The sequence below is a fragment of the Nematostella vectensis genome, chromosome 8 (assembly GCF_932526225.1).
Source record: "Nematostella vectensis chromosome 8, jaNemVect1.1, whole genome shotgun sequence".
Classification (NCBI taxonomy): Eukaryota; Metazoa; Cnidaria; class Anthozoa; order Actiniaria; family Edwardsiidae; genus Nematostella; species Nematostella vectensis.
Window position 1 is genome coordinate 529,985 of NC_064041.1, and position 23,031 is coordinate 553,015.

The 23,031-nt window shown below is 43.1% G+C and overlaps 1 protein-coding gene across 4 annotated transcripts in view; it reads right to left on the bottom strand.

The window, feature by feature from the left end:
- Nucleotides 1–22,670, bottom strand: part of LOC5514130 (collagen alpha-1(I) chain) — a 51,078-nt gene extending 28,408 nt beyond the window's left edge. For 2 of the 4 annotated variants that reach the window (XM_048731384.1, XM_048731381.1), the window contains exons 1-33: nucleotides 22,517–22,670; nucleotides 22,345–22,433; nucleotides 18,957–19,110; nucleotides 16,074–16,189; nucleotides 15,309–15,595; nucleotides 14,863–15,033; nucleotides 14,406–14,447; nucleotides 13,186–13,248; nucleotides 12,669–12,740; nucleotides 12,399–12,476; nucleotides 12,278–12,325; nucleotides 10,092–10,145; nucleotides 9,699–9,752; nucleotides 9,229–9,282; nucleotides 8,798–8,851; nucleotides 8,557–8,610; nucleotides 8,423–8,467; nucleotides 8,202–8,255; nucleotides 7,997–8,041; nucleotides 7,752–7,805; nucleotides 6,924–6,968; nucleotides 6,665–6,718; nucleotides 6,131–6,175; nucleotides 5,567–5,620; nucleotides 4,899–4,943; nucleotides 4,665–4,718; nucleotides 4,544–4,597; nucleotides 4,314–4,367; nucleotides 1,696–1,749; nucleotides 1,571–1,624; nucleotides 1,178–1,222; nucleotides 680–733; nucleotides 336–380 (exon numbers count right to left, since the gene is read on the bottom strand). In XM_048731384.1, the coding sequence (XP_048587341.1) occupies nucleotides 336–380; nucleotides 680–733; nucleotides 1,178–1,222; nucleotides 1,571–1,624; nucleotides 1,696–1,749; nucleotides 4,314–4,367; nucleotides 4,544–4,597; nucleotides 4,665–4,718; nucleotides 4,899–4,943; nucleotides 5,567–5,620; nucleotides 6,131–6,175; nucleotides 6,665–6,718; nucleotides 6,924–6,968; nucleotides 7,752–7,805; nucleotides 7,997–8,041; nucleotides 8,202–8,255; nucleotides 8,423–8,467; nucleotides 8,557–8,610; nucleotides 8,798–8,851; nucleotides 9,229–9,282; nucleotides 9,699–9,752; nucleotides 10,092–10,145; nucleotides 12,278–12,325; nucleotides 12,399–12,476; nucleotides 12,669–12,740; nucleotides 13,186–13,248; nucleotides 14,406–14,447; nucleotides 14,863–15,033; nucleotides 15,309–15,595; nucleotides 16,074–16,189; nucleotides 18,957–19,110; nucleotides 22,345–22,433; nucleotides 22,517–22,527 (2,256 nt within the window). In that variant the 5' untranslated portion in view covers nucleotides 22,528–22,670. Of the gene's footprint in view, nucleotides 1–335; nucleotides 381–679; nucleotides 734–1,177; nucleotides 1,223–1,570; nucleotides 1,625–1,695; nucleotides 1,750–4,313; nucleotides 4,368–4,543; nucleotides 4,598–4,664; nucleotides 4,719–4,898; nucleotides 4,944–5,566; nucleotides 5,621–6,130; nucleotides 6,176–6,664; nucleotides 6,719–6,923; nucleotides 6,969–7,751; nucleotides 7,806–7,996; nucleotides 8,042–8,201; nucleotides 8,256–8,422; nucleotides 8,468–8,556; nucleotides 8,611–8,797; nucleotides 8,852–9,228; nucleotides 9,283–9,698; nucleotides 9,753–10,091; nucleotides 10,146–12,277; nucleotides 12,326–12,398; nucleotides 12,477–12,668; nucleotides 12,741–13,185; nucleotides 13,249–14,405; nucleotides 14,448–14,862; nucleotides 15,034–15,308; nucleotides 15,596–16,073; nucleotides 16,190–16,478; nucleotides 16,485–16,580; nucleotides 16,588–18,956; nucleotides 19,111–22,344; nucleotides 22,434–22,516 lie in introns of those variants that run through there. The other 2 variants (XM_048731383.1, XM_048731382.1) reach the window with 2 other exon arrangements.
- Nucleotides 22,671–23,031: the final 361 nt, after the last annotated feature.

Genomic DNA, 23,031 nt, shown 5'->3' on the forward strand with positions numbered 1-23,031 from the left:
ATGGTTAAGGTAAAGGATGAGTAAGGTAAAGGATGAGTAAGGTAAAGGATGAGTAAGGTAAAGGCTGAGTAAGGTAAAGGCTGAGTAAGGTAAAGGTTGAGTAAGGTAAAGGTTTAGTAATGTAAAGGGTGGTTAAGGTAAAGGCTGAGTAAGGTAAAGGCTGAGGAAGGTAAAGGTTGAGGAAGGTAAAGGTTGAGGAAGGTAAAGGATGGTTAAGGTAAAGGATAAGTAAGGTAAAGGCTGAGTAAGGCAATGGTTTGGGTAAGGCTGAGGAAAGGAGGGGGGAAGTCACTGCTATATGTGGAAGTAAGATGCTCTCTTCGTTTAGAACTTACCATTGGGCCGCGGTCACCAGGAAGTCCAGGCTCACCGGCTTGACCCTGTAACAGATATCAGTTGGGCGTTGAGGGGGTTTGGGAATAAAAGCAAAGTAGGCGTTGAGGGCTATTGGGGACAACCGGAAATACAGCGAATCGGGAACTCCTTGAGAGATAACCTTCTAGAAACAATAGCCAAAAAAATGTGCCTAAAATTTGCCCACCTCCCAAATATATTATTGTCTATTATGCGTTGATACTCCAATGGAGTGTAGGGTGGACACATAGCGGATATCCCTAAGTATATGATAAATTCACCCACGTTGTGGCTAAATGCTCTCATGGGGGAGAGGGGTTGGTACCTTATTTCCAGGGACGCCAGGGGTACCGGACGATCCTCTCTCGCCACGTGGACCCTGTTTAAAACAACCAATTCTAGGGGTCAATCCAATGCTTAAGGTTCAATTGTACAGTTGGGCCCTCATTAAACGGACAAATAAGTGTTGTATGAAAGTGTCCGCTTGAGGGTCTTCGTATGGGGGATCTATTGTATATATTCTCCCTCAAATTTCTGAATAGACTTAGATAGATTTCAAACAGTCCTAATTGTAAGTAGTTTTTGAACAAAAAATTGTGTCTTTCAAAAACTGCAAACTTTTCTTCGGCGATGGATATGTCCAAATTAATTTCATTGTTGAGCAATGTATTCCTCAAGTTCACCAAAATACTTTTGAGAAAGAATTCAAATGCTTGCAAGGGTCTAGTCACAGTTTTACAACAAATGGGTTCTCACAGTAATAGCCGTTTATTTCACAGCTGAAGTAAAGGGTACACCGGACAGTTCAAACATCCAAACTAACCCTTCGTCCGCGTGGTCCTCTTGGGCCTTGCTTGCCGGCCTCTCCCTGTCACAGAAAATACAAATATTCAATGTAACAGTGTGATCGTTTTCATCTTGACATCTTGGTTTAGTGAGCTTGGTCATTATAAAGATCCGGCATGAATTTCACCAGCTAGAAATGGCATAGAAACGCTTCAATGCGCATCAGTAGTACCTGTCAATTAACACTGTAAACATCCCATTCTATTTAGCTGACTTTATATAGATATCTAAAAAAAGGTCTGTCGATAGATATTTATTTTAGTAGCGAAATAAATCTGATTGATTCAATTGTCGCACATGTAGGTTCGATATTGCCAATGTATCGCAAATACTCCCATGAGAGAAGTGAACACAAGAAGGAAGATCTTACCCGTGATCCTTTGCTGCCGTCGCGGCCTCGTGGACCAGGTGGGCCTTGGTTGCCCTGGAAACGCAAGACAGGGTAAGTATGACGTCAGTGGCAGGTTTCAAATGGTCTTCTCCTTGTAGGCGTACCTTATCACCAGCACGTCCCGCATACCCAGCCATTCCCGGCAAGCCTCGCTCTCCCTGCAAATAAATACGTGTTGTGTAAACGATGTGGGCACAAAGATGACACCTCGGCGAATGGTCCACCTTCATACTACATGACCTCGAGTTACGGTGTTGGCGGATGGTCCACCTTATACTACATGACCTCGAGTTACGAGGTTAGCGGATGGTCCAACTTATACTACATGACCTCGAGTTACGAGGTTAGCGGATGGTCCACCTTATACTACATGACCTCGAGTTACGGTGTTAGCGGATGGTCCACCTTATACTACATGACCTCGAGTTACGGTGTTGGCGGATGGTCCACCTTATACTACATGACCTCGAGTTACGGTGTTGGCGGATGGTCCACCTTATACTACATGACCTCGAGTTACGGTGTTGGCGGATGGTCCAACTTATACTACATGACCTCGAGTTACGGTGTTGGCGGATGGTCCAGCTTATACTACATGACCTCGAATTACGAGGTTAGCGGATGGTCCACCTTATACTACATGACCTCGAATTACGGTGTTGGCGGATGGTCCACCTTATACTACATGACCTCGAGTTACGGTGTTGGCGGATGGTCCACCTTATACTACATGACCTCGAGTTACGGTGTTGGCGGATGGTCCACCTTCATACTACATGACCTCGAGTTACGGTGTTGGCGGATGGTCCAACTTATACTACATGACCTCGAGTTACGATGTTGGCGGATGGTCCACCTTATACTACATGACCTCGAGTTACGGTGTTGGCGGATGGTCCACCTTCATACTACATGACCTCGAGTTACGGTGTTGGCGGATGGTCCAACTTATACTACATGACCTCGAGTTACGGTGTTGGCGGATGGTCCACCTTATACTACATGACCTCGAGTTACGGTGTTGGCGGATGGTCCACCTTCATACTACATGACCTCGAGTTACGATGTTGGCGGATGGTCCACTTTATACTACATGACCTCGAGTTACGGTGTTGGCGGATGGTCCACCTTATACTACATGACCTCGAGTTACGATGTTGGCGGATGGTCCACTTTATACTACATGACCTCGAGTTACGGTGTTGGCGGATGGTCCACCTTATACTACATGACCTCGAGTTACGGTGTTGGCGGATGGTCCACCTTCATACTACATGACCTCGAGTTACGGTGTTGGCGGATGGTCCAACTTATACTACATGACCTCGAGTTACGATGTTGGCGGATGGTCCAACTTATACTACATGACCTCGAGTTACGGTGTTGGCGGATGGTCCACCTTATACTACATGACCTCGAGTTACGGTGTTGGCGGATGGTCCACCTTATACTACATGACCTCGAGTTACGATGTTGGCGGATGGTCCACATTATACTACATGACCTCGAGTTACGATGTTGGCGGATGGTCCACCTTATACTACATGACCTCGAGTTACGATGTTGGCGGATGGTCCACCTTATACTACATGACCTCGAGTTACGATGTTGGCGGATGGTCCAACTTATACTACATGACCTCGAGTTACGATGTTGGCGGATGGTCCACCTTATACTACATGACCTCGAGTTACGAGGTTAGCGGATGGTCCAACTTATACTACATGACCTCGAGTTACGATGTTGGCGGATGGTCCACCTTATACTACATGACCTCGAGTTACGATGTTGGCGGATGGTCCAACTTATACTACATGACCTCGAGTTACGATGTTGGCGGATGGTCCAACTTATACTACATGACCTCGAGTTACGATGTTGGCGGATGGTCCACCTTATACTACATGACCTCGAGTTACGGTGTTGGCGGATGGTCCACCTTATACTACATGACCTCGAGTTACGGTGTTGGCGGATGGTCCACCTTATACTACATGACCTCGAGTTACGGTGTTGGCGGATGGTCCACCTTATACTACATGACCTCGAGTTACGGTGTTGGCGGATGGTCCAACTTATACTACATGACCTCGAGTTACGATGTTGGCGGATGGTCCAACTTATACTACATGACCTCGAGTTACGGTGTTGGCGGATGGTCCAACTTATACTACATGACCTCGAGTTACGAGGTTAGCGGATGGTCCACCTTATACTACATGACCTCGAGTTACGGTGTTAGCGGATGGTCCACCTTATACTACATGACCTCGAGTTACGGTGTTGGCGGATGGTCCATCTTTATACTACATGACCTCGAGTTACGGTGTTAGCGGATGGTCCACCTTATACTACATGACCTCGAGTTACGGTGTTGGCGGATGGTCCATCTTTATACTACATGACCTCGAGTTACGAGGTTAGCGGATGGTCCACCTTATACTACATGACCCCGAGTTTGGCTCATTAGGCCAGATGTTGGCGGATGGTCCACCTTATACTACATGACCTCGAGTTACGATGTTGGCGGATGGTCCAACTTATACTACATGACCTCGAGTTACGAGGTTAGCGGATGGTCCACCTTATACTACATGACCCCGAGTTTGGCTCATTAGGCCAGTCATAAACAACAGATACACTTTCGTAATTAAAAGTGCACTAGAATATACGATAAGCCTATTTGCATAATCAATGATATTCTCGTATGCATTTTACTCACCTTAGGACCCGAAGGTCCTGGGGGACCTGGAGCACCAGCCACGCCAACACGCCCCTGGCAAACGATAGGAAAGGACAATAAATAACTGCTAAACGATGAGTTCGTGATGTTGAATCTTTCAAGGTGTTCTGGCCCCTCCCACATTGAGATATGAAAAGTTACTTGTAAGGTTGAACCCTTCAAACCCATCTACCCTTCACAACCAAATGGGGTCGCGTCATGTGACTTACCTTAGGGCCGTCTTGCCCCTCGGGTCCCGGAAGGCCAGGTCGTCCAGCAGAGCCCTGGGGAGGAAAGCACGTTAGATCACTTCACTATCAGACACTGGAGCTACATGCACTAGTTACTTACGTCCTCTCCCCTTGGCCCTTCGTCCCCTTTCTCGCCAGGGAAGCCCCCAGTTCCCTAGAAATTAAAAAAAGGCTTACATCATACATGACACCTCATTCTGGTCACGTAAAACGTGCTTCTGGTCAAGTAATACGTAATCCCTGGCACGATATTAAAGTCATTCTGGTCACGTAATAAAGGTCATTCTGGTCACGCAATAACAAGTTTCTGGTTACGTAATGCATGAGGTCTCACCTCATCTCCCTTGGAACCAGCAGTACCACGATTCCCTCTATTTCCCTAAAAGGAAAACGAGTAAGTACCTTATGTCACGCAAGTACAGTTGTGTCACGAAAGAACAGTCATGCACCGCAACTACAGTTCTGTCACGCAAGCAGTAATAGCAATTGACAGCTTGACATATATAATAATAATTTAATATCTACCCACTAATCTAACTAATATCTAATATTTAGAAACTTGCAAACAAGGAGGATCTTCCAACAAAATTACAAAGCACAGTCAGATCGCAGAAGTAATGTCACGCAATCATAGTCACACAAGTATAAATATGCCACACAAGTGCAGTAATATCACGCGAGTACAATCAGGTCACGCGAGTACAATAGGGTCACGCGAGTACAATAGGGTCACGCGAGTACAATAGGGTCACGCGAGTACAATCAGGTCACGCGATTACAATCATGCTTTGTGTGCAGGGGCGGATCTAGCTTTTTGCCAAAGGCGGGGGGGGGGTTGACCCAAAAATTTCCGTCATTATTTTACCTTCGTAACGGTTTTGGAATGAACAGGCAGAATGAAAACAATAAAAAAGCAGCCCAAGTCGGGGAGGTTAGACACCCGAACCCACCCCCCTCCCCCTGTATATCCGCTACTGGTACGCATGTATGTATTTTGCCTACCTTTGGACCAGGAGCACCTTGGTATCCCTGTGGTCCGCGCGGTCCAATTGGGCCCTGGAGAAGAACGTAATATTAACAGAACACTGTGTAAAATGGGTCAATTCAAAGAGTCAATCAGGGTGAAAACCAGTTTATATAATTTGCAAGAAGAATCTTAATAATATTCAGGTTATGAACTATTAAGAAGAATGGGAGATAGACTTCGCTATAAAAATTACTTTCAACATAAATTCAATTAGTTACGATGATAATGAATTGAAATATTCTTAGTCTGCGACAATGAACTTACCGATCATATGATTAGAGGAAGAAATCTAAATGATGTTTTTAGGTTAAAAGAACTACTAACTAGAAAGCACCCATCTACCTAGAAGACAGGTTACGATATATAGAAATAAAATAGTTCAAATATGTAACACCTTCTCGAGGTTTACTGATGTTTTTAGGTAGGATAATAAACTGATACAATAATTTATATGGTTCCTGGCGCCTGCTCTTATGACTTTTAGTCACTATCGAGCACTCTAGGCATGACAAATGTACCTATATCAATAATAAACTTACCCTGTCTCCTTTGGGTCCAGGAGGTCCTTCGATACCGGGATAGCCCTGTCAAATACAAACGGTGTGAATGGTAGCACAGCAACGGCCACACATGAGCGGGAATAACACCGGCAACAGAGACAACAACAAGAAGCGAACAGCAACAAAACAAAAGCAACAACAAAACAAAAGCAACAACAAAACAAAAACAACAAAAATGATGATCAGATGCGAACAGAAGGCGTCAAGTGACGTAAAACAACATGTGAACAGGAGCAGAGACAACAACAGATGATCAAAGCGCATGTAGATAATAGTAGCAGCACAAATTGACAACACATAAACAGAAAAGATACCATTATAAATAAAACATCGAAACCTGTGTGCTAAATTAATAAAAGTTTCAACAAAAACAAGCAAACAAGAAACAGCAGCGCTAAAAAAGCGACAACAGCAATAACAGCGTAAACTGATAACAGCAAAAACAGACCATTACGACAATAAAATATACTGACGACAAAGACGACAAAGATTCCAAGTGATCAAAGTACGTACTGGAAGCCCATCCGCGCCAGGGAATCCAGGAAGACCGATCTTGCCAGGCTCACCCTAGAGAAGCGAGAGAAAGGAGTTGAATATTTCAGAACATTACATGGGATAGTCACGGGAATGATCTTGACGCTGGATTTCTGATTATCTTTTCCGGTCCTGTGAGAATCCTGTCTCCTTTGCATAGGGCACATATAAGGCGTTGATATACCCCTTGGTCATATCGCTCTCTTTGTTTCCTTTTTGGCGGGAGGGGGATACTTACCTTAGCACCGGCAGGTCCCAGGCTACCTTGCGGACCGGGCGGGCCCTAGTAAAGTAAAGGATATGTATATGAGCATTTAAAATTAAATGACATATCAAATATCAATATACATTGAACTCCCGTAAAGGAAACAAATGAATAAATATGGTATCCATTGTTCCTTTTGCTAAGATATTTGGCCTACTATCTATTTCTGAGCACTTCATTCGATATTTCTCCGAAGGCGCGTCTTCGATAAACTCCAGCGATGTGAGGACAATTCATTGTTTATCTTTAATGGATAATCGTACGATTTATACATACTTTTCTGGATCTGGTAGAAATATATTGAGCCCAATGGTTGCTATCGGTCGTAGAAGAGTCATTTTCTAATCGCCGTTTGCAATGACAACGCTTTTTGATATTGATGTACCCTTGAAAACGTTCTGTTTTTACCGACTAAACAGCTTGTTTGTATTCGTTTAACCGGCTTGTGTATACCTGCTTTAATTTACTGACTTAACCTTACTCGACTAACAAACTTATTTGTACCCAATTTACTTGTTTTATCTTGTTTGTGTATACCTACTTGGCCTGTTGGTGTATACCAGTTTATCCTTTTTGTGTACACCCGTTCATCCTGTTTGTGTATACACTTCGTTTGACCTATATGCACGTTTTAATCCTACTGTTTGTGTATGTCCGTTTATACTGTCTTTGTAAAACCGTGTATCCTGTTTATATATATACCTATATACCCGTTTGTCCTGTTAGTGTATACCGGTTTGACCTGTTTGTCCCTACCCGTTTTACATTTGTCTTAACAGTTGTCTTTACAGTTTTACTTACAGGTGGTCCTCTCATTCCTTGGATGCCTTGTACACCAGGAGCTCCCATCGGTCCCTGCAACACGCATGGGTGTTTATCACAGTGTTCACGACAATAGCAATGAACGAAAACGCTCCCTTCCCTGATAATAATACAGGCACTTTCAGGAAACAGAGACAATACGCCTGAACCTCTTGCGAACAAGCTCTGATTGGTTAGTAGAGGAGGCGGTCAAAAGGCAAAGCTGACTCGAGGGTCGTACTTACAGGAGCTCCAGTGGGTCCGGGTGGTCCTCTCGCGCCTGAAGCACCCTGCAGAAAACGGACCATAAGGAACATTTTAGCGAAGAATGTACAAGCAGTGACCTTGTACCAAAGTACAGCGGTCACCACTACAAAGGAGAAGACAGTGGCATTAAATACAATACGTAACAGCGGTCAGCTCAGCTTTATAAACTAGTGTTCGGTATACCTGTTGTCCGCGGGGTCCTGGAGGTCCTTTAGGTCCAGGTTCGCCTTGGGCTCCCTGTGTAATGACAAACGTTTTTGTCAAGATCATTATAAGCTCATTGAGGAACAAAATGATTGCAACGAGCACGGCTGATACAATAACAATTGCATGTTTTCTGAAATCACACATTTTAATGTATGCCTCCGTCATTGTTCAACGCCCTACTATATTGGTAGACTCACCCTCTCTCCAGGAAGACCGGCCTCTCCCGCCAGCCCTTGCTCGCCCTAAAGACAGGAACGCGACTTTGTCATCAATGAATTAGAATAAAGGTGGTTTTGACAGACATGTCCAAATATGGACTTGGTGTACTCACTCTCGCCCCAGGCTCTCCCTTCTCTCCTGCATCACCGCGAGGTCCGGGCAGACCCTAGAAATCGACAAGAAAGTGGCATTAACATAATCAATATACAACCTTTCATGCTTAAAATTAGTTTCGTATTAAGTCATTTATATGACTACAAATTTGTGAACTATTTCATAATAAGAACCAATCATCAAACCTCATCAGAGCTAACTCTATTTGAATTGGCTAGTACAGGTCACGTGACACCTACCCGTGGTCCTTTGTGGCCAGGTAGTCCGGGGATTCCATCGAAACCGCGATCTCCCTAGAAAAAACGAATTTATTATCGTGACAGGTTCTATTTCTTGCCAAGTCGAGCTTTGCGGCCACATCGCTTTTCCTAGCCGTTCTAACAAGGCAGAATTATAAAGTTGGTATATATATTATTTTTAAATCATCACCCATACACGCTATACTACTGGAAAGTCATCATCTTTTAAAGCATTCTTTTTTGACAAAATCAAATCACATGGGTCATTATCTTTGGTCTTTTATTACTTTTGACATCTTTACACACGTTATACTACTGGCGAGTCGTAACCTTTGAACGACAAAATCAAGCCACATTTGTTACACGCTATACTACTGACCGAGACTCAACATTGGTCCATCAAAATACGCTATACCCTTACTGGACCTTACCTTTGGTCCGGGTGTTCCTGGAATACCACGTGGTCCGTCGTTGCCAGGTGGTCCCTAAAGAAGAAAAGACGCATGGAATCCGTCAGGCAAACATATATTAAATGGTTATATTAAATGAAAACTAGACTAAAATTAAATTTTTGCTTGCATTGAATAAGTTGGCATCCTAATCATTTTAATGTATTTTAGTAATAGTTTGGATAGGTATGTATTTGATATGAACGTTAGATTCATCTTAAGGCGAGTTCAAAAGCTTCTCGTACAGGACAAATGTGGGCTACGTATATACAATTAGAGATGGCCTTCATGAATTTGATTCGCCATTCTCTCTATATATTGCCACATACGAGTTTAATATTGCCTTATTTAATCAATGTTAATACGTTGCTTTCAATTCGGCATTTCTGCATATAACAGAATCGAAAGACAATTCGCAGAGGCATTACAAAACCCGGATAAGAAGTACTTACCCGTTTTCCCGCCCTGCCACGGGTGCCTCGCATGCCGGCTGGTCCAGGTGGTCCCTAAAGTAACCATAGCAACAAGATAATTCTAATTTTCCAACTACTTAGCGCACTTCAGACTTCAGGTATAAAGACGGTATAAATATATATGCTTTTATTAACTATATTACTATGCTTTTGTGCCCCAGCGTTTTCCCAGGTCATTTTCTAAAACGTCCCTATTTATTAGACTTTTATTTAGGTATCGAAGGTCTATAAGGCTTCCAAAGAAAGTAATCGAGATGTTCAAAAAGGTTATCAACTATTTTGTTTTAATAGGATTTGTAAAGCACAAACACACCCACAGGTAGCTCAAACGGGGTTGGGGACGCAATTTACTGGTCAGCGGTTATTACTTACCACAGGTCCTGGATCACCGATGGAACCTTTTTCCCCAGGAGATCCAGGAGTACCCTGTGAGACAACAAGGCATCATGGGTATTAGAAAAAAATTAAGGCATGATGGGTATTGAGAGATGGCAAGGTATGATGGGTATTGGGAGATAGCAAGGCATGATGGGTATTGGGAGATAGCAAGGCATGATGGGTATTGGGAGATAGCAAGGCATGATGGGTATTGGGAGATAGCAAGGTATGATGGGTATTGGGAGATAGCAAGGTATGATGGGTATTGGGAGATAGCAAGGCATCAGGGTACAGGAAGATAGCACTGCATGATGGGTATTGGGAGATAGCAAGGCATGATGGGTATTGGGAGATAGCAAGGCATGATGGGTATTGGGAGATAGCAAGGCATGATGGGTATTGGGAGATAGCAAGGCATGATGGGTATTGGGAGATAGCAAGGTATGATGGGTATTGGGAGATAGCAAGGTATGATGGGTATTGGGAGATAGCAAGGCATCAGGGTACAGGAAGATAGCACTGCATGATGGGTATTGGGAAATAGCAAGGCATGATGGGTATTGGGAGATAGCAAGGCATGATGGGTATTGGGAGATAGCAAGGCATGATGGGTATTGGAAGATAGCAAGGTATGATGGGTATTGGGAGATAGCAAGGTATGATGGGTATTGGGAGATAGCAAGGCATCAGGGTACAGGAAGATAGCACTGCATGATGGGTATTGGGAAATAGCAAGGAATGATGGGTATTGGGAGATAGCTAGATATGATGGGTTTTGGGTAATAGCAAGGTATAATGGGTATTGAGCGATAGCAAGGTATGATGGGTATTGGGAGATAGCAAGGTATGATGGGAGGGCCATCATTATCAGTGGAGGGCCATATTATGCAATGATTTATTTGGGGGGTATAGAATGAAAATGCAGGGCTATGGTATCCAATGATTTATTTGGGGGGTATAGAATGGAAATGCAGGGCCATGGTATGTAATGATTTATTTGGGGGGTATAGAATGGAAATGCAGGGCCATGGTATGTAATGATTTATTTGGGGGGTATAGAATGGAAAGAAAGGGATATGGTATGTAATGATTTATTTGGGGGTATAGAATGGAAAGAGAGGGCCATTGTATGTAATGATTTATTTGGGGGGTATAGAATGGAAAGAGAGGGCCATGGTATGCAATGATTTATTTGCGGGGTATAGAATGGAAATGGAGGGACATGGTATGCAATGATTTATTTGGGGGGTATAGAATGGAAATGCAGGGCCATGGTATGTAATGATTTATTTGGGGGGGTATAGAATGGAAAGAGAGGGCCATGGTATGTAATGATTTATTTGGGGGGTATAGAATGGAAAGAAAGGGACATGGTATGTAATGATTTATTTGGGGGGTATAGAATGGAAAGAGAGGGCCATGGTATGTAATGATTTATTTGGGGGGTATAGAATGGAAAGAGAGGGCCATGGTATGCAATAATTTATTTGGGGGGTATAGAATGGAAATGGAGGGACATGGTATGTAATGATTTATTTGGGGGGTATAGAATGGAAATGGAGGGCCATAGTATGTAATGATTTATTTGGGGGGTATAGAATGGAAATGCAGGGCCATGGTATGTAATGATTTATTTGGGGGGTATAGAATGGAAATGCAGGGCCATGGTATGCAATGATTTATTTGGGGGGTATAGAATGGAAAGAGAGGGCCATGGTATGCCATGATTTATTAGGGGGTATAGAATGGAAAGAGAGGGCCATGGTATGTAATGATTTATTTGGGGGGTATAGAATGGAAAGAAAGGGACATGGTATGTAATGATTTATTTGGGGGGTATAGAATGGAAAGAGAGGGCCATGGTATGGAATGATTCATTTTGGGGGTATAGAATGAAAATGCAGGGCCATATTATGCAATGATTTATTTGGGGGGTATAGAATGGAAATGGAGGGCCATGGTATGTAATGATTTATTTGGGGGGTATAGAATGGAAAGAGAGGGACATGGTATGTAATGATTTATTTGGGGGGTATAGAATGGAAATGCAGGGCCATGGTATGTAATGATTTATTTGGGGGGTATAGAATGGAAATGCAGGGCCATATTATGCAATGATTTATTTGGGGGGTATAGAATGGAAATGGAGGGCCATGGTATGCCATGATAAGACCACTTACTGGCACACCTCTAGCACCGCGTCGACCGGGTGGTCCTGGGTCTCCGGGCTGCAACAAACATCATAGGTAGTAAAAGTAGTGTCAAAATAAAGGCATGGGTAAGATTTTGTTACCAACTTACCACAGCAGGCGGGACGACCGCCGGCGCAACTGGAGCGCCAGGTCCTTTAGTGTCACTTCTAGAAAGACGCCGCCATTCCTAAGAAAAGTAAGAAATTCTAAGTTAAGTTGTACAATTTCGCGACCCTCGAATTTAAATAGACAGTGCACGTAAGGATGAAATAGCAGAAATATCCAATATTAATCATCATCCGATTGAATTAACTAACTGGTAATAAGAATAGTAACATCAAAAAAGTCATTCATTTGCATATATCGACATATCACTTACAACAGCAATACCGGGTCCCGCGCGTCCAGGAGGTCCAGGAATACCCTGCTTTCCAGGAAGACCAGATGGTCCCTGCAATACGGACACAAGAGCTCAAGAAACCCCATGGATTGTACATATTTGGAGATGGAAGACACAATCAACAACTGTTTTCTCAACTAAGAGCTCAAGAAATCCCATGGATAGTACATATTTGGAGATGGAAGACACAATCAACAACTGTTTTCTCAACTAAGAGCTCAAGAAATCCCATGGATAGTACATATTTGGAGATGGAAGACACAATCAACAACTGTTTTCTCAACTAAGAGCTCAAGAAACCCCATGGATAGTACATATTTGGAGATGAAAGACACAATCACCAACTGTTTTCTCAACTAAGAGCTCAAGAATTTTCATGGATTGTACATATTTTGAGATAGAAGACACGATCAACAACTGTTTTCTCAACTAAGAGCTCAAGAAATCCCAATGATAGTGCATATTTGGCCAAATGTTTTCTCAACTAAGTCCTTACCGGTGAGCCTCTTCGGCCTTTCTCTCCTGAGAATCCTTTTTGTCCTTGAGGACCTGGGGGTCCCTGAGAAAAAGAGTAAAACCCCTCACGATTGGGCTCTGTGTTCGGAGTACCAAAGTAAAATAAATTGTTATTGGACTCTAGTCTTATTCAACGGGGTCTTTATGGTTCTTTTTGCCCAATCCTTAAAAGGATCGGTCAGACAATATTTGTGTGACTGTCTAAGATTTTATTTGACATTGTATTTGGGCTCTCGCTACTTCTGCGAGGGTTGGTATCGTCCCAAATTTATCTAGTCTATGGGAATACATTTGAACGCCATATAAGGGGAGGAATGTGTAAAAATATTCCATAGTTGTGTATGGGAAATTTCCGGTAGTTTGCATAGTCAGCCGAGCGGGGCTGCGCTAGAAATGTTGAGCGGTGTCAGCCGAGCGAGGCTGCGCTAGAAATTTTGAGCGATGTTAGCCAAACTGCGCTGCGCTAGAAATGTTTAGTTATGTCAGCCGAGCGAGGCTGGCCTAGAAATGTTGAGCGATGTCAGCCCAGCGAGGTTGCGCTAGAAATGTTAAGCGATGTCAGCCAAGCGAGGCTGCGCTAGAAATGTTGAGCGATGTCAGCCGACCGAGGCTGCGCTTGAAATGTTGAGCGATGTCAGCCAAGCGAGGTTGCGCTAGAAATGTTGAGCGATGTCAGCCGAGCGAGGTTGCGCTAGAAATGTTGAGCGATGTCAGCCAAGCGAGGCTGGCCTAGAAATATTGAGCGATGTCAGCCGAGCGAGGCTGCGCTAGAAATATTGAGCGATGTCAGCCAAGCGAGGTTGCGCTAGAAATGTTGAGCGATGTCAGCCGAGCGAGGCTGGCCTAGAAATGTTGAGCGATGTCAGCCAAGCGAGGCTGGCCTAGAAATATTGAGCGATGTCAGCCGAGCGAGGCTGCGCTAGAAATGTTGAGCGATGTCAGCCGAGCGAGGCTGCGCTAGAAATGTTGAGCGGTGTCAGCCAAGCGAGGTTGCGCTAGAAATGTTGAGCGATGTCAGCCGAGCGAGGTTGCGCTAGAAATGTTGAGCGATGTCAGCCAAGCGAGGCTGGCCTAGAAATATTGAGCGATGTCAGCCGAGCGAGGCTGCGCTAGAAATGTTGAGCGATGTCGTCGAGCGAGGCTGAGCGATGTTAAAGCTCTCAACCATGGATTGAAGCATCAAGGTCTTCCACAACTCACTGGTTCTCCAGGGGGTCCAGGGAGACCGTCTTTTCCTGGAATCTAAACAAACTATGCAGTTAGTAAACACGTCGGCAAGTAGTAAGCTTCGTCTAACTGGAGTACACTAACGAAGGCCTGATGTTTGAACATCAGCCAAATCAGAGAGGCGTTTCACCTATTCCTGGTATTTGAATAACGATATAGATTTCTACTTTAATCAAAATCAAGCCCCGTGCTATCATAGCCAGTATTGCTGATCCAGCAACATGTTGGCTGGCGCTGAGAAGTACTTTGCCAACATTTTACGTCTTATGGTCCACCAAGCATAGCCATGTTTGCTGTCAACCCTGTGTGGACTTCTTTTCCAGGTATTGCTACAGTCGTATATTGCAGAAGATTTTTTAGACTTTCATTAACGTTATACCTATTTAATGTTGACGTGAAGCCACATATTTTATGTTAAAGTTGTACTCACATATTTTATGTTTCCAACAATAACTGTACCCGGGGGATCTCCTTGCCGGAGGGCACGCCCCTTTCTGACCCTGACCTCGGGGACCTTCATTTCACAGTTTGGTACAAACAGCTGGCAGTATTGGTCGCTTAACTCGGGGTCGGTCATCACCCGCAGGTCATGAAGCACTCCCTGAGAGTTGTGAAGCACACATTGTAAAATAGGTTTTAATATACAAGTACTAAAATTGTATCTATGTCTAAACGGGCAATTTTAAGTTGACAACTCTAGTTGTTCGTGCAATTGTGCAACATCAACATGAACCTACCTTTAGCTCTTTTGATATCAATAAGGTTGCGCTAGGTCACTTATAAAGTCACTTATCAAGTCACTTATTTTCATATGTAGCAAGATCATCCAAGCTAGATCAACTAGATCAACAATTTTATTTCATTTTATGTTCTCACCCTGAATTCAGTTCCTCTCTCTCTTCTCCTTCCAAGAATAGTGGTTCCCGATGTGTTGAAATATGAAGGGAAGTCCCAAGGCTTGCTCTTTATCAGAGACTGCGGTAGCGATTCCTCAGGGTGACAGTCCGAGAGCAGTTTGACTTGGTCACGTGCTACGCTGATTGCAATACGGTGCCATTCACCGTCAGCGAGACTCGCCTGGAACTGGATCCGGCTTACTCCACCACTTCGTGTACGATACTGAAGCTCAACGGGGTTCACAGAGAGAGATAACGAAAGTTCCCCTGGTAAGAGCAAGATACGATATTATTGGCCTATATTCTAAAAAGCCAGGCAATAGATAGGGGAAGCGAAACCAACCCTAGAGAAATACTATTAAAAGTCGTGTATTATTTTAATGCAGATGCGCCATTGACTGTATAGAGCGCGCACTCCAGGTTTAATTCACGTGCTGTCTGCACTTTCCATTTTCACTAATGTCAAACTTTTTGTATAAAACGAGTAGATCTCATTTCTTGCACGGACGGATAAGGATGCGAAGTCGCAGCGACGAAAGCGTCGAAGAAAGCGAAGAAAGCGGAGGAGGAGAAAATAAAGCGTCCATTTCCCGCTTCCTTCTCTGCTTGCCTCACCTTCAAGCTGACTCTCACACGTGTACAGATATATTACGTCTCCGTTTTTTTTATAATGAAAATAAGGACAGAACACGCAATCAATTATTAACCAAGAAGATCTTCTTGCTAAATATATTTTAGCTCTCACCGTTGGCGTTGTACACAGAGAAGAGATTGCCGCTATTATCAATTTCTGTTCTCACGGTCGCCATGATTGAGAAGCTTTCCGGAATACCATAGGGGAAGAGGGTACCTGTTGGTACACTGTAGGGCAAACAATAACAAGATGGTTAATGGGATACCATAGGGGAACAGGGTACCTGTTGATACACTATAGGGCATACAATAACTACAAATTGATGTAAATGGTAAAAGCTCCTCAGATGAGCCAGAAAGCTCTCGGTACTCATTACCCGTACCTTTGAAGTAGATCGGTACTCGTGACCCGTACCTTTGAAGTAGCTCAAGGTACCCATGACACTTACCCTTGAAGTAGATCACGGTACTCATTACCCTTACCTTTGAAGTAGCTCACGGTATTTGTGACCCGTACCTTTGAAGTAGCTCACGGTACTCATAACCCTTACCTTTGAAGTAGATCACGGTACTCATTACCCTTACCTGTGAAGTAGCTCACGGTACTCGTGACACTTACCTTTGAAGTAGCTCACGGTACTCATAACCCTTACCTTTGAAGTAGATCACGGTACTCATGACACTTACCTTTGAAGTAGCTCACGGTACTCATAACCCTTACCTTTGAAGTAGATCACGGTACTCATGACACTTACCTTTGAAGTAGCTCACGGTACTCATGACACTAACCTTTGAAGTAGATCACGGTACTCGTGACACTAACCTTTGAAGTAGATCACGGTACTCGTGACACTTACCTTTGAAGTAGCTCACGGTACTCATGACACTAACCTTTGAAGTAGATCACGGTACTCGTGACACTTACCTTTGAAGTAGCTCACGGTACTTATGACACTTACCTTTGAAGTAGCTCACGGTACTCATGACACTAACCTTTGAAGTAAATCACGGTACTCGTGACACTTACCTTTGAAGTAGCTCACGGTACTCATGGCACTAACCTTTGAAGTAGATCACGGTACTCGTGACACTTACCTTTGAAGTAGTTCACGGTACTCATAACCCTTACCTTTGAAGTAGATCACGGTTCTCGTGACACTTACCTTTGAAGTAGCTCACTGTACTCATGACACTTACCTTTGAAGTAGCTCACGGTACTCATGACCCTTACCTTTGAAGTAGCTCACGGTACTCGTGACACATTTGAAGTAGTTCACGGTGATCGTGACACTTACCTTTGAAGTAGATCACTGTACTCATGACACTTATCTTTAAAGTAGCTCACGGTAATCGTAACCCTTACCTTTGAAGTAGCTCACGGTACTCGTGACACTTACCTTTGATGTAGCTCACGGTACTCGTGACACTTACCTTTGAAGTAGCTCACGGTACTCGTGACACTTACCTTCGAAGTAGCTCACGGAACTCGTGACACTTACCTTTAAAGTAGCTCACGGTACTCGTGACACTTACCTTTGAAGTAGATCACGGTACTCATGACCCGTACCTTTGAAGTAGCTCACGGTACTCGTGACACTTACCTTTGAAGTAGCTCACGGTACTCGTGACACTTACCTTCGAAGTAGCTCACGGAACTCGTGACGCTTACTTTTGAAGTAGCTCACGGTACTCATGACACTTACCTTTGAAGTAGCTCACTGTACTCGTGACCCGTACCTTTGAAGTAGCTCACGGTACTCGTGACACTTACCTTTGAAGTAGCTCACGGTACTCGTGACACTAACCTTTGAAGTAGATCACGGTACTCGTGACACTAACCTTTGAAGTAGCTCACTGTACTCGTGACCCGTACCTTTGAAGTAGCTCACGGTACTCATGCCACTTACCTTTGAAGTAGCTCACGGTACTCGTGACACTAACCTTTGAAGTAGATCACGGTACTCGTGACACTAACCTTTGAAGTAGATCACGGTACTCGTGACACTTACCTTTGAAGTAGCTCACGGTACTCATGCCACTTACCTTTGAAGTAGCTCACGGTACTCGTGACACTAACCTTTGAAGTAGATCACGGTACTCGTGACACTAACCTTTGAAGTAGCTCACGGTACTCATGCCACTAACCTTTGAAGTAGCTCACGGTACTCGTGACACTAACCTTTGAAGTAGATCACGGTACTCGTGACACTAACCTTTGAAGTAGATCACGGTACTCGTGACACTTACCTTTGAAGTAGCTCACTGTATTCATGACACTTACCTTTGAAGTAGCTCACGGTACTCGTGACACTAACCTTTGAAGTAGCTCAAGGTACTCATAGCCCTTACCTTTGAAGTAGATCACGGTACTCATGACACTTACCTTTGAAGTAGCTCACGGTTCTCGTGACACTTACCTTTGAAGTAGCTCACGGTACTCATGACACTAACCTTTGAAGTAGATCACGGTACTCGTGACCCGTACCTTTGAAGTAGCTCACGGTACTCGTGACACTAACCTTTGAAGTAGCTCAAGGTACTCATAGCCCTTACCTTTGAAGTAGATCACGGTACTCATGACACTTACCTTTGAAGTAGCTCACGGAACTCATGACACTTACCTTTGAAGTAGCTCACGGTACTCATAACCCTTACCTTTGAAGTAGCTCAAGGTACTCATAGCCCTTACCTTTGAAGTAGATCACGGTACTCATGACACTTACCTTTAAAGTAGCTCACGGAACTCATGACACTTACCTTTGAAGTAGCTCACGGTACTCATAACCCTTACATTTAAAGTAGATCACGGTACTCATGACACTTACCTTTGAAGTAGCTCACTGTACTCGTGACCCGTACCTTTGAAGTAGCTCAAGGTACTCATAACCCTTACCTTTGAAGTAGCTCACGGTACTCGTGACACTTACCTTTGGAGTAGCTCACGGTACTCGTGACACTTACCTTTGAAGTAGCTCACGGTACTCGTGACACTTACCTTTGAAGTAGCTCCGTCCCGCGCAAGTGATACGCAACATCCCCACGGCTTCCCAGAGGTCTATACGGGCAGAACCCAGGCGTCTCTGAGATGTTGCTTGGTAGAGATGGCAGATCAAAAATCTTCACAAAGTTTGCTGAACTCTTCATCCATTCTGTAAATCAACACAAGAAACGTGCCAGGGACGTAACCATGAATATTCTAGGGGGCAGGGGGCATGACTTCTTGTAGGATATCAAAAGTAGTGAGTAGAATACTTTAGTGGTTCTTTGCCACAATTTATGCTATTGGCAAAAGGGTTTGAATTAGTTTTAATCGTCCCGATCGTTTCATGTTCTCGCTGTACAGACTACGTCCGTAGGTTGTCTGTTTTTAAACATTACTTTCGACTTTTCATTGCTTTCGGTTTCCAATTAAGCACTAAACGCATATTTTTGGGTCTGCGTTGTATCAGTGTTGCCCCTAAAAGGGTCATCATTTTGAAAAAATGGATAACCGTAAAGCTTCATGCGCGAACTAGATGCGCAACTTGTGCTCTAGGCATTTCCTCTCACTGTACACATTGACTTCTTTATATTCCACATTAATCCCAGGATTATAATAATATATTTAGGACGAATATTAATATGTAAATTCTAATTTAATATATATGATGGAAATGCAAAAAATGTAGATTTTGTATTGTGTGGGTGCAATTCCTTTAAAAGTCGTGACAAAATTATAAAAATAAATCAAGCTGGCCGTCTAGACGAAGTTGTGTAATACGATTAGTAACGTCACCCAAGTAGATTCAGGTGGATGACCTTTACCTCAGATGTCCCAATTATCACTACACCAACAAAGATGGTGTATTATCATTGTATTCATCTCAGGTAGAGGTTTAGTCAGTTTTATTGATACGCTCAATGATGGCAATATGCGATCGCTAAATACTTGGCGGAACACGCAAGGAAAACAAAGAGTGCCTCCGGCATCGCTAACCACATTTACAATTAACAAACACATATGTCAAGAAGAGGTAACAGATCTAATTAGCAGGACCGTAGCCAGAAACAGACTCACAAAAAAAAAATATGCGTTGCGATAAACCAACAAAATCATTAGATACCACGTATGTTTCTGTGAGCATAACTAGGTTGAGAGCGTAACTTGGTCTACTTCATGATGCCCCAAAGCTTAGCTTGTCAATAACTGGTAAAGTCTCTGCTTTGGTCAAATAATGTCATTGACGATGTTACCTGGAGTTGTTAAGCAGGGAATATCATGGAGGCGTACATGCGCGTGATTATGTCCTCGTGTAGCCGTGGCTATCGTGCTAGGGATGCTAATAAAAGTTACTAAAAACTTGCATGACTCAATTGGCGAGGAGTGTTGCGGTGTTTATTATTTCTCGGCTAGCGATGAACTAATAACATCTATGAAATAATAATATTTATAATGATAATACAACAACAACGGTAATATGTTATGAATCAAGAGCTCCGTGTACGTATGTGGTTGACGCTTTACACTTTCTTTCAATCCATTATACAAGGACGGGTGATAAAGACGAAATAGGGCGGGACTTCAATTGGCAATTAACCCCGTAATTTCTTAACCCCGCTTAGTCACGGGAAAAACATATCAGATCAAAACAACTGAATTAATTTTAGAAAATAAAAATGAAATACGCGCAAACACACACATTACATACAATTATTGTAAAAGTGGAAATGTTCGTGTGAAAACAATAGCAGATCATCACTTGAGTAGTATTTTTTATTTAATTTCGAACAACCAAATTTAAATACAAAAACGAGAATGTCAGTGTACAACTAACTTCAGTATCACAACTCACTAGCCACGTTCGATCAATCTGTTTTTGGTCAGACCTTTGAAAGCAGGAAAAAATATTTACGTAAGGAGAGGTCGTTAGCGAGATAAAAAACTATAGCTTCCTTACGTGAGGTCTACCTATATAAAGGTATTTCTTTACTTGCAAATAAAAAATACGAGCGCCTCATAAGAGACGTCTTGCAGTCGGCTAAAATTACAATTACTCAGCTTTTTAAAGGTTTAAATTTACAATTTATCGAACGTTTAAAATATTATAGACCCAGACATCCTCGCTTAAACCTTGTGACATAACGGTGGGCTTTGACCGGTTTATACTTAATAAATCCGGACTATCGCCGGCAAATGGTCAGGTGATAACTTTATAAAGACATACTGTGCATCTACGACAAGAAGAAAAATCCTTAGAATTGTTTTATAGTAATATGTAATTCATTTTTTTCAAATTTGCTAACTGAAATGAATGGAATGCGTATCTCACTTTATAATATATTAGTCTGTATGACGACCCGTGAGACACAATGATTGACTGTACGGCTTCACTGGTGTCGAGTTTCACGAACAAAGCGCATTTTTCGCGTAGCGATCCCGGGTCAGTGCCATTACCCATCACGCAACGCTATACCTTTGTGAAGACAAACAACAAATAAACACCAATAAACATTGACATGCCAGCGATAAATGATACCTCACGAACTAACGGATTAAATGATTAGAGGAAACATTGAAAGAAGAAAAAGCTTTTAGCAATTAGGTGAGCGCGTTTGAGCTGTGGAAATTTCAGAAAATTAAGGTCAGACGGTGCTAGGGGTCGCGTGTATCGGTGTACCAGTTTACTAACAACGGCGTGTATCAGGTATCTCAGCCTGCCAACCTCATACAAAACGCGTATTCATAACACTGCACATTGATGGGATAAAATTCATTCTCGACCATAACTCTATAAATAACACAGACTTGTAAAACTTTGTGAACAAGATATCATGGTATAATCTCTTAATGCTTATTCGATGTTTTTCATGCTATAGATGAGGATTAATCGGGAGAATTCCAGACAATTTTGATGTTTCATGGTAGACCTTCTATGTAAGGATGCCTCAAGCCGCAATATAAAGAAAAACCAAAAGCGCGCAAAAGTCTTATTTCATAAAAAAAATTATCCTGTACTTGCCTCGAGTAAACTACACATGAAAAACAGTTTTCGTGGATGATCCTAGTTCAATCATAATAAGTGCATCTACAATACAAATAGAATCTCACGGAAAAATATTTATTGAAAACTCGAAGACGTCAAAGTTTAATTCTATAAGTTTATCTAGTTTTATTTGGTGCCCTGCGAAGATCAGTATAGGGTCGGGGTACTGTTAACACATCGCCAACTTCTAAAATGTGAGCGCGCGAGAATCATATCAATGATTCATAGTCCAAGAAATGTCTGCATTGAAGTCTGGGAGCGTCCACAAGGCACGCTACGGCTAGTGCACATACTCATCTATCCGGTGGCGTGATATTAAAAAGATTTAGCGCGTTATTACTAGACTATAGGCAAACATACCTCTTCGTCTGGAAGCGGCTATGTCCTGGGACGAAACACCGAGCAGCAAAAGCAGGGCTAGAAAAACTACCCCACTTACGCCACACGTCCTAAAACCCACAACAATCGTCCAATTGTTAGTCATAGTTCCTCTATTGTAGCTATACGAGGCGTAGAGCCAAACCAGTCTTACCAAGAAGCCATGTTTGGCTTTGATTTCGGCCCAGCTACAACCCGCCGGAATCCCGAGAGCTGCAATTATATCCGTGAGGTCCGACTTGAGCAGCACACAGGACTCACTGTATTGAATTTTTGTGACCGATATGAAGGCGCACGGTGATTGGCCAGAATCACAAAAGGGTAGCGCGCGACGTGGTCACCCCGTACAGAAGGTGCTATCACACGAAAACACCACATTGCTTTTTCTACTAACTTGCAAAGTGTGCTGTTAGAGGACGATGACAATAAAACACGTTTGCTTGTCTTAAAAAGGGATCAAAATTGCGCAGCATTTCGTGCGGAATTGTCGGAAATAGTCCAAAGGAAGGACTAGGATAACTTGAAGCATGTCTCCTTTTTTAGAGTTAGTTGGGTTCTACTGTATTACCACTATCCATAAGACCCGTCAGAGTTCGAGTTAGCGGGGTTCTATCGTATTACCACTATCCATGAGACTCGTCAGAGATCGGGTTAGCGGGGTTCTACTGT